General features: G+C 42.9%; 1 protein-coding gene across 3 annotated transcripts; it reads right to left on the bottom strand.

Annotated features, from left to right (window-relative positions):
- Positions 1-331: 331 nt before the first annotated feature.
- Positions 332-9699, bottom strand: LOC101744654 (protein toll). Of its 3 annotated transcripts, none has more exons than XM_062671614.1 (8): positions 9591-9699; positions 7927-8064; positions 5989-6724; positions 4319-4491; positions 3652-3797; positions 3352-3465; positions 2498-2765; positions 1446-1818 (listed from the first exon to the last, which is right to left on the bottom strand). In XM_062671614.1, the coding sequence occupies exons 1-7, from the start codon at positions 9592-9594 to the stop codon at positions 2571-2573; spliced, it is 1506 nt and encodes a 501-aa protein (XP_062527598.1). In that variant the 5' UTR covers positions 9595-9699; the 3' UTR covers positions 1446-1818; positions 2498-2570. The 3 variants fall into 3 exon arrangements, with proteins under 3 accessions (XP_062527599.1, XP_062527598.1, XP_021204156.2); XM_021348481.3 differs by having other exon boundaries at positions 7927-8077; positions 9591-9639; XM_062671615.1 differs by lacking the exons at positions 3352-3465; positions 3652-3797; positions 4319-4491; ... (1 more) ...; positions 7927-8064; positions 9591-9699 and having other exon boundaries at positions 332-1506; positions 1657-1818.
- Between the last annotated feature and the right edge of the window lie 1900 nt (positions 9700-11599).

The following is an 11599-nucleotide window of genomic DNA, read 5'->3' as shown; positions in this document are numbered from 1 at the left end:
CCTAGCTGGACTAATCTCCTCTCTCTCGCCTCTCTGAACATTTCACCGAAATCGGTTCAGCCGCTTCGGGTCCAATAGGGAACGTACTTACATCAACTTCTACACATCATGACAAAATTGAATGAGAGACTTGGGTCGCTTACCATCAGATGGAACGTGAGCCCCTACAGCACAATGTCTCGTCGCGGAGAGATAGTGATTCCGATCGAGCTTAATGTTCGCACTTAATGCTGATGAAGAGACCCCGCACGCCCGCGGACCACACCGCAACAGCCGCGACACTCAGACCGCTGCTAGCTGTGTTACAATGCTATCCCAATAATACTCTACATTATATGTACTTTACTACAATTTATTTCTATTTCAAAAATATATACATATGTCGGAGGACGCTCTCGTCTTCTTGCTTTAACATTTGTAATAAGATGATATCCATGCTACCAATCCTTTTTAAGTAACCCGCTTGTTTATGTAAATAAAAGAATAAAAGAGAGCATATTATTCATGAAAAGAATTTAAGCCTTGAGGTGTCAGTGATTTTGGTCCAATCTCGTTTGTCGGACGAACACCAGTTGCTTTAAGCCCTTCATAATATATTTATCGCCCCGCACTCGCCGTGACAGTTTTATCAATAATTATTCAGAGGCTGTGTTCATATTAAATGTTGTTTAATGTTAGACCAAAGTTAAAGTGCTATAATTCAGCATTCGCTGGTGTATCAGGCAAACTAAAGAACTCTAGTGGCATATCTTGCCGCAGTCCAATCGGTGGATCGTCTTCTCTCATCCTCTGCATGACTTCCTCGCCGTCAGCTCTGTTCACTGTGTGCAGCCCGGCAGTGCGCTTCCTGTGAGGCAGCGCGTATAAGAGCTTGTTCCAAAACAAGGCGTCTCCCCACCTGATGAACGTGTTCGTGGAGAGATATGCCCTCAGCTCGTCGTCGATCCTGGCGTCGTTAGTAACGTCATCGAGGAGGATGACAATGAGCCGAACTCGGCCATCTTCCAGCGCCTGGACGTGAGCCGTCCGGAACTCCAGCAGGGCCCACACCGACGACAGGAAGTTCTTGGAGAGCACGATGATCGTTCGCCGCGACTGCGCCACCGAGTGCGCGATGAGCGCCGGGACCCAGTTGCCGGGCACCCAGTCCCTGTAGTGCACGCACGCGCTGAACTCGTTCGGCGGGCCCTCTAGGCGCGGGAGCAGCGTGTCCGACACGAATGAACTGTCGCCGTAAGCGAACGATATGAACACGTCGTATCTTTTGTCCTTGTCTAGCTCGTCCTCAATCAGGCAGCACGAAAACCAGCCCGATGAGTACATGATCACGAGGATCTCGTTCCGGTACCGGTAGTACAACACTACCAGTATTAAGATGAGCAGGAAACAGAGTGATGCAGCCACGCCCGCGTACACCGGCAGACGTTCGTAGAAGCAGATCGCCCGCATGTTGGCCTGGTCGATCGAACCTCCGCCAATACAGGACAGGTCTCGGTAATCCTTGACCTATAAACAAAATCCTAAAAGAGTTTGATCAAGCCGTCAAAATTGTTTTTAATTAAATTGCTGGAGTCGTGAGCTCGCATGTTTTTGTGGGCCGTAACCACTTAACGTTGGAGTTCGGAAGCTCGTAAGTCCATGGACACTAATGAGAACCTGGTGCTGGTGGTGCTGCAGAGCGACGACGAAGGCGCTGTTGTTGCACAGACACGGGATGGGGTTCCCCGCTAGATGGTACTCCACTTTACTGGAGCCAAACATTTTCTGTAATACCTCTTCATCAACTGTGGACAGTCGGTTGTACCTGAGGTCCATCGTCTGGAAAAATCGAATGATTACTAAATCGATGATGTTATTGGTAGATACATGATTATTTCTTAAGAACATTATTGAACTGTAAAAATATTTAGTTTTGATTGTAAGTACTGCCTACAACTCGTCATTTAGCAGCACTATCTAGTATTTGTAAATGTCACGAAACCGTTAACTTAAACGCCATTAGGTGTGAGAGTGTCAATTTTAACTAAATTCGGTTAATATCAGAAAAAAATAGTTGAGAAGTTCATATAAAAGACTTGATAGTATTTTTCTAACTGCATAGTTTTTTAGTGGCAGAACAATTTGGATCGCCCTCAAGCAGTTTAAGAAATACGACAAAGGGAAGATTTGCCAGCGAGCCGGAGTCGCTCCTCGCTAGACGACCGACCGCCGGCGCCGATGTTGTTGTTCAAAAGTTATCCGACCAATCCTGTAAACGTTGTTAGCGCGATCCCTAGTTTCCGGATTCTATGACATTAGCTACAAACGTTCTGGGATCTTCAAACGTGCCTTTCGTTTTGGATGTCGCAAGTCAATATGTTGTTGGTTTTAGTGAAGCCCTGACTAATGTGTATATAACGTGCTAAAGATAGCATCCTGTTAGAAATGTTTGACATTGGTAATGACAAAGGCGGCGGTGCTTTTAAGTTGATTGCCTCATTGGTCAATAAAAACTCGCCTCAAGTGTTTCTGGAAAGTCATGAAGGCTTAAGCTCTCAATGTGATTGTTCATCATCTTAATGTGCTTCGTATTATGAAGTCTCGCATACGAGGGTATCGTAGGTCATGTAATGGAGAGGCACCGTTGCTGTCGATTCGGGTACAAAACATTCGAACTCTGGCAACTTGATGTACTGTGGTTTTTCCTGGAGGATCCTTGCAAACCAGTACCAACTGCAATTGCACGAGTATGGTGTGTCTAACCAAAGTTTGGCTGATGTAGTATTCTGTAAAATAAACAAGAAAACTGTATTGTAACATTATGCCAATGCAGCTGCCGAAAACAATGGGCTACATAGAGAGCGGCGTTGGTCTCTCTGTTAACGTAGTGCTGTAGAATTATAGACCAGGTCATGGTCTCCACGATGCGATATGCCTATTGGACCTCTGCAATACTACAGTGCGAAAGCTATTATAATAATCCACCGCGTGACACAATATCGTATTCAACTCTCAGCTGTGTCTGAGCTGTGTGTGCCACTATCCTGCTCAAACCGGAACAGGTGATGCTTTGCACAAAGACACCATCCAATAGATTGTATTAATGCTAAATAAATACAAAATCTTCTTGCATCGGTAAAAGCAGAGCTGACATTACGTGCTGCCGTGATTGCAGACACTCAGTGATGGTTAGGGATTGACTTTGACAAAATACGTCTTGCTGGGTCTCCATGTTCTTAGACAAAATTACGTGATACAACAATCCCTGAATCTCGCGCAATCGTGCATTGTTAACGAAAATAACTCAAACTCTCCCTTTACATCGCTTTAAAGAAAGAAATACAATAGAATTATCTAATTAAAATATCAAACCTGGTCCAACATAACTTTCTCAAAGTCATCTCTGCTGTACATAATGGCTAAGTCTGTGTTCCTGCGCAAATCTACTTCCCAATTTTTGTATCTCAACAGTTCAATGTCGCTGTACTGGAAATATAAATTAAAACTATAAACATGTTTTCTTTTTATTTTTTATTAATCTAATTATTTAATAACGTATCTAATCATAACATTTATCTAATTGTTATTGGCACTTAGCCAGTTCACAAAATACTACACGACTTAGCTCGTTTGTGAAGTGTCTCCACGCAGGATGTTGGAACTGGTGTTTACCTGAAGAGCAGTTATGGGTGTGTGAGTGAGGTTGAGTAGCTGTAGCGAGGGCATGGCCTCCCCCCACTCCGGACAGATCGCGCGGGCGTCGCTGTATCGCAGTGAGAGCTCGGTCAGGGACGACAACACCGGCCACGGAAATATCTCTGTAATTTCAATGACATCACCACCTGAACATTTAGGAGGTTCATAAAACACTCTTGAAAGTGTAAGCGAACTTTACAGCTGTAGTAAGTTACAGTTTCCTGGTACGCAATAGTAACAAAAAGCATCCTACTCGACGGCGTGGCCAGGTCGTAGTCAGTATTTATAGAGGGGGACCCCAAGGCTCGCAGTGACGGCCCATAGGTCCCCTTAATAAGTCAAGCATTTTTTTATTTTACAAGTTTTATTTTTATCACACGATTTTATTGATTCCTTATAATAACCTGTCTCAGAATTTTGACAAGTTTTGTTTTGTCGCAGAACGCAATGCGAGGACACCGGGCGCCCCTTCAGTACTACACATATTATGCCGTACGATGAGGTACTGCGACCGATGACGTAATTACTTAAAAACGGAATGAAGTAAAATGATTTCAAATGAAACAAGTTGAAAACAAAAGATAAGGCAATATTTTGAACCCTTCAAAACCCACAATTGTTTTAATGCGAAATAAATAAAAACCTCCATAGTGCGACCAGTTTACTCGGCACCGGTGAGCCTGGTCAGCGCCGTCCACCCTCAGCGCGAGCAGGGACTGCAGCCGAGACAGCAGGCCCAACGACATCGCCGACACCAAGTTCACTGACACGTCCAGATACTGAAGATGCAACATCTGCTCGGCTTCGAACAAATGGCTGGAAAGAAAAACAATACGATTACGCGTTATAGAGCCACCCCTTCTTAACTCATAGGCACAGCCCACTGAGTTTCTCGCCGGATCTTCTCAGTGGGTCGCGTTTCCGATCCGGTGGTAGATTCTGCGAAGCACTACTCTTGCTAGGGCCAGTGTTAGCAACACTTTCGGTTTGAGCCCCGGGAGCTCACCTACATGTTAAGGTGAAGCTGAAATATCCTCTCAAGGCTATCAGCATAGGTATAAAAAGCGACCCCACAAGAATGCTAACATCTGCTGTTCTGCTGTCAAACGGCTACAACTACACTCATCGTATTCAGTAATTCAGTAATCTACTACTTTGTGATCAAAATTAAATCTCTTTTAAAATTAACACTCTTGTTGTTGGTTAGAGAGCCGTCTCCAGTAAGGATCTCTGCTAGAGAGTTCATGACGCGGATCGAAATCACAACGGTATCACTTTACAGTAAAGTTATGAAGTTACTTCTATAACTATAATTAGACGCAAGTGTAGCAGCGATCCCGCTTGCAAGCGGACAGCGGCTTTGTGAAAGTGAAATGAGAGTAAGAGAGAGAGAGAGAGAGTGCGAGAATGTGACCCACACAAATCCGTTCCGATCCTGCATATACTAGTCAGTCGCGTTCAAAACAAGTTGCCTGGTGGCTATCTCCTCGCGTTCCTTCCTATCGATCATCTTATCTCGTTGAAATATCACAATCGTCAACATGTAATCAAATTGCTCCAATCTTAGAAAATAATTTATACAAGAATAAAAACCGATTATTACCGATTAGTAATTCGTTTTTCTTATTTAAATATTTATATTAGTACATTAAAAAAACAATCTTCAAATCGAAACAAACTTCATGGTAAATTGCTGCCTCAACTGTTTGGGAAATGACTGAATTCTCTCCTCTCAGCTTCCTCAAAAGATACCAAGCTTCTTTAGATTGAATGTTGATCGCAAAGTAGTACAGTAGTACTGTTACAGCAGTGCCGGAGACCAATCATTTTTTTATTTATTGTATAGATGGGTGGACGAGATCACAGTCCACCAGGTGTTAAGGGTAAATACCGCCACCCACCTTGATGTATGAGTTCTAAGGTCTCAGTATAGTTACAACGCCTGCCCCACCCTTCAAACCGAAACGCATTACCACTTCACGGCAGAAATAGGCAGGGTGGTGGTACCCACCCGCGCGGACTCACAAGAGTTTCTACCACCAGTAATTACGCAAATTATAATTTTGTGGGTTTGATTTTTATTACACGATGTTATTCCTTCACCGTGGAAGTCAATCGTGAACATTTGTTAAGCACGTATTTTATTAGAAAAATAGGTACCCGCCTGCGGGATTGGAACACCGGTGCATCGCTACACACGAATGCACCGGACGTCTTCAAAATCAATCAGCCCTGGCTGTCCTCGAGCTTTACTACTCTTTGTTTGTACACTGTACAGTTACACAATTATGCATAGCATATGTACATACTTACTTTAATTTCTCGATATAGTTGTTCGAAACGTCTAGAACTGTCAAATTCACTGCGCCGGCTGCCAGGTCGGCGGGCAACGAGTTCACGTGGCACTCGCTGATGACGATAGCGCTCAAACTGGGACTTGAAAACATTTGGGCGGGAAGCCGGTACAACTCCGTCAGTCGAAGCATCTGAATCGTTATCAGTTTTTGGCAATTTGCTAACCATCGATCGGGAAGAAAATTAATTTTCCAGTCCATTATTATCAAATCTTCTAACTCGGAACAACCTCCCCAGGGCTGACCGACGCTCCTCGGAGATCCAGTGCTTATAGTAACGAATGTGAGTTTATTGTGTGCGGGCAGTGGAGGCATGATAACGTTCTCAACAGTTAAATTCTTCAAGTCCGGCAGTGAGTCAAGGAATCGAAGATCCAGAGAGGTGTAGGACGTCTCGCAGTCTATTTGCAATGTATGAAATGTATCGTTTCCATCGAAATGCTGAGCAGAGAGCCCCGTATCGTTGCTGCAGGTCACGAAGAACAGTGTGAGATGATGGAAGCTCGTAATGCTTAATTTCCTTACGGCGTCGGTGTAAGTCCCTCGCGGAACACCGCAGTCGTTCACCATTACCTTGTCGTAAACTGATAACTCTCGGAACTTGGGTAGCGACGGGTCGTCTATAGTCAAGTTCGAGTTAAAACAATAATATCTCAAATCTGTACCCGGACGCACGAAGACGACAAGCCTGATTCCTGTAAGAACAAGCAAATGCTATAATGACGTATGTTCGTGCGTGGTACAGCAATCGTAGCTGTAACACGCGGCCGCGCTCATCTCCCCGCAGGCCGTAGATCTACCCCTCGGAACTAGTACCTTTTTGGATGTATGAACATGCACGCAATTCTCTATGATAATCGACTGAGTAGTTAAGATGGTACAAAGTAAGACGGTGCCACATGCCAGTGGACGTCTCGTTTTGGTAATCAGAATTAGCCCCCTAAATTGTGTGATATCGATTTCTATAAATGAGGTTATTTGCAAGTCAAAGATCTACTTCAATCAGCCCGCAACCACCTGTGTATTACGAGAGGAAATTAAACGCTGCATTAAGAAAATTCAGCCACAATTGGCATCATAGCGCATGGTAGTCCTTTCATCCTTCTATCGATGTCGCCTGTTCGTGTGATGAATAATTTCTGTCTATTCTGCGAACTAAGTGCAATATCTCTGAAAACGTGTTCGGATGATTGTTATACATCACACACGCATACAGGTCTATGCATAATAGACGAGGATTAAAAGTGTTCAAGTTATGACTGCCTTCATGCTTTGATTTGAAATTATAAAGTGTTTAAAGGATGCTTAGGTACACTAGACAAGCCTGCGTCGCGAGGAGCTGTTACGATTATCAAATACTTATTTCCAATACAGTACAATTAATACAATATAACTATCCACTCTCTCAATTTGGATTAAACTAAGTACAGTGTGTGAAATTTCAATAAATTTCGTTCATTTAGAAGTTCATTAGGGACAAAAACGTGACCCAGAAGTAAATATGTATTTTGAGAAGGGTTTGGGATTACATTCGGATGTAGCGTCCTCTGTCAAACAAGAAGGTCGTAAAATTATGTTATTTTTATAACTTATGTAACTTATCGCGATATATATTACCTACATTTTTCAACTTTAAGCAGATTTGATAGAATCGCGGGGGAGAGCGTTAATCAATCAGCAGCAACGCGCATTGTATTTGATTACACTGTTTTGTGGCTAAAAGCGCATGATGTTCCTCTTTGATTCGTTTTCACACTTTCAGTGTAGGAGCGGGAGATACCAATATGTGGAACCAAAGTAAGCTCTTATTTTACGTGGATCTCGATATATTTTTGTGTAATTCTCTTGGAAATATAAAATTGGTTTTTCTGTTCGAAAGTGACTAAGCAATTTATACCTCTAACTGTATACGCGTGTGTCATATTCCCCACGACTTCCGAGTAAGAGCATTGAGCCGGTGGCGGGGGACACCCTGGCAATTGTACTTGCGCAGACAGCCCCACACAGCACAGGACAACCAGCAGCAGCTGCTCATCTGAAATTGATTTCTGTCAAAGCCAATGTACGCATAAATGTTTACCATTCAGGGCTTTCAATAAGAATAAATTAATACAGAAAGGCAAAACAGCTAAGTTACAACTTCTGTTATGGACCTATAATACTTTTTCTTTATGTTGTTGAGTAGTTCTTGACGAGCTCTGATGTTCTCTACGGAAAATTGCGGATATACATCTAATTCTAAGTTCTAATTTGTCGTTTGTTAACTGATTTTCTTTTTTGGAACGAAGTTCCTTATCGCGCGTTGTGAAAGGGGGCTAGACGGAAAAAAATCTTACGAAAAGTTGTCACGACACTTTTTGCTATAGTAAGCTATTGTAAGCTGTGCGGCGTCGCATGTTTCTCTGTCTGTCTGTCTGTCTCTCTCTCTCTCTTATAGAAAGCAAGCCAGATATTTTCATTTCTATTTCGCATTGAACAGTGTGGTGTCGCGACGATTATTTTTGTTGAGTGTATACAGGTTTTTTGTAAATAATAAATAATAAAAAATAATAATAATAATGAATCCTGACAGTGTTTCTGCACAAGTTCCGGATATTGCTGATGGAGTTAGGTAAGTAGAGATTATATACAGATAATAATAAATGCTTTTGTATTTTTAGCAAGTACGCACTATAACCTCTCTTTATTATTGTGCTAACCAAGTCATACGCATTATAATCTTCACATTTTGTGTGTTTAGCAAGTGTACGCGTCATAATTTTATAAATTCAAAAACAAATCATATTTTAATATTACAATATCAGAACGTATGTATTTAGCAAGCCGTGCGTGTTCTAACCTATACGCTGTTGTGTTTACGAAGTCGAGAGAGTATATACATATATATACACTCTGTTGTGTTTACAAAGTCCCGCGCATCTATGACGTGTATGAAAGAATAGACAGATAGATTACATATATATATGTATATATATATAAATGTTTTGGTGTGTGTATGTATATGTACAATTTTTTTGCTTTTTTATTGGAACGAAGTTCCTTATCGCGCGTTGTGAAAGGGGGCTAGACGGAAAAAATTCTTACGAAAAGTTGTCACGACACTTTTTAGATCCGTCATTCTGGCCAATCAACGTGTAGGCGCTTATCGCGTGACATTGCTCGTATCCGATTGGTCCGCGTAATGAGTACAGTTTCTCGAGATAGCGTTTCAACAATAGTAATTTAGTTCATAGTATTGTTTTTTTTTTCTTCATAATGCCGTAATTTATTATTATAACTTTAAAAAAATATACAATTCCTTCACTAATTAATCGAAAGGAACTTCGTTCCATCCGGGTGTCCCTTGACACCTCTGAAGTTTTTTATTTCATTTAATAGTTATTGGCAAGCATTAGAATAAGATTTTGTAGAAATGGTTTATATTTTTAAAAGTCAATAATAGAACAAAGGATGAAATGTGATACATAAAATTAATTTAAACATTAACGTGTGAGGTTATGGTAGAATCTCGAATATTAAGCGAAAACCATAATAGTAATATTGAAATAGTACTTTACATACCCATTACAGGGAGGATGCTACCGAAGCACGCGAATACCTCGACTGCTAAATATTGTATAATAACATATTATTATAAGCATTTTTAGAGTTTATTGGTTTTCGCCACGATAATACAAGGAAAATGACGTCGGCTGATTAATCTCATGTATTATTTTAATTTGTGTGTAATCACGAATTAGAGGGGGAGAACTAGAGGAAGTCGTTTGAAGCGTCTGTGGCTTAAACGATAACACGCCCGATCGAGCAACGCGACAGTGCTGGGCTGTCGCAGGCAAGTCATGAACTTCTTAATAAATGGAGGGTTCAAATCTACAGGAAAGTAGCGCTAAATGTTAAGCAGCCGTCGTGTAGAAATATTTTGCCGTAACATAGATTTTTAGTCAACGAGAAGGAGTCCGTGGAGCACACGCTCGCGCGCTGCACCGCCTGGTTGTAGCAACGCGCCGCCCTTGTCGCGGTCATGGGGGAGGGCCGTCGCTGCCGACCGTCGTAGCGACGGTGCTCGACAACGATGTTTCCTGGGAGACGCTCGATTTCTGCGAATCTGCCATCTCGCAGAAGGAGGCGGCGGAGCGAGATAGAGGGAACTCTTACCTTAAGGACGTGTCTAGGGCGAGGACGGTGTCTTGCTCCTACGTGATCAGGATTCGGGGAGTAGTCAGCGGCGGCAACGATAAGGCAATTATCATGACGCATAGCCTTATCGAAGTAACGTTCCGACACTGACTTTAAGTGTTTGCGGATCGATTCGAAGCCCAGGTCGTCGTGTAGGTCGACGTTCCGCGGAATTGTAGGGATAGGAGAGTGTCTGTGTGTGTGGGCCACGCGAGCGAACACCACACTCGCGTAAGTCATAACGGGCCTTATGTAAGTTTTGTAAAGTGTCACTTTGTTCTGAAGGGACATTTTACTCCGTTTACTTAATATGGGATAAAGTCTGCCGAGAATAAACGCGGCACGTTCGCGATCTGTTTTAATATGCGGAAGGAATGTCATGGATGCATCCAGGATGACTCCCAAGTACTTGATCTTCCTGGCACAGGGTAGGGTTGGCCAAAGAGGGTGATCGGAGGTGTGAGATTTCTCTTCCTAATGAGAGAAGAATTCGTGTAGAGTTTCCCCTTTGAGATAGCACTGCTGTGCTTTTCACTGGGTTGATATGCGCCATTTTCGGAACCACTGTTCAGGGGTCATGGCTGCGCTCTGTAGCTTACTCGCTTTAAGGGATTTGTAGACTCGAGTAGAAAACCGTTGTGTCGTCGGCGAATAAGGCTGAGTCGGTGGCGACCGGGGAATGTCGTTGATGAATAAATTAAATAGGAGCGGCGAGAGGACAGAGCCTTGTGGGACTCTAGCCGTCGCGGTGAGGAAAAGGTTCCCTCGACTCGATATCGAAAAGAGCGGTTCGACAAGAAATCCAGTATGATGAGCATGAGACTGTGCGGTACGCCCATGTTGAAATGTTTGAAAATCTTGTCAAACGCTGTTGCGACGTCGAAGAAGAGAGCTGCCGTGTATAACAGTTTTGGTTGTTCATCGATGAGAATGAGCTTGGATGAGACGAAGTCTCTAAGACGTTTGTAGAGCAGACGCTCATAAAGTTTGCCTAAAGACATGAGAAGGTTAATCGGGCGGTAATTCGTCGAATGATTTTTTGGTTTACCGGGTTTATGTATGCCGATAACGTTCGCTTTTTTCCACACCGCGGGAAAGATGCAGTTCATCATAGCGGCATTGAAAATAGATGCCAATATCACGATGAGTTGGGCGGGTAGAACCGTAATACCGCGGTTAGAAATACCGTCTGAACCGAGTAGATTGATGTCTCGAACTGAGGAAGCGAGGGAGAATCGAGTTTGATGCAGTGCAGGACAGGCATTTATAGTAAATGGCTCTCCTACCTTTAGGGGCGTGAATTCTATCATTCCTAACCGTGACATAATTGAGATTTTAGAGGATTTTAGAGTCGCGCGTAGTAAGGGCCGGTGGTTTTTGGGCGATGCGGCGGT

This window comes from Bombyx mori, chromosome 12 (genome assembly GCF_030269925.1).
Source record: "Bombyx mori chromosome 12, ASM3026992v2".
Taxonomy (NCBI): Eukaryota; Metazoa; Arthropoda; class Insecta; order Lepidoptera; family Bombycidae; genus Bombyx; species Bombyx mori.
The sequence above is the reverse complement of the archived record's forward strand: the minus strand, read 5'-3'. Positions and strand labels throughout refer to the sequence as shown.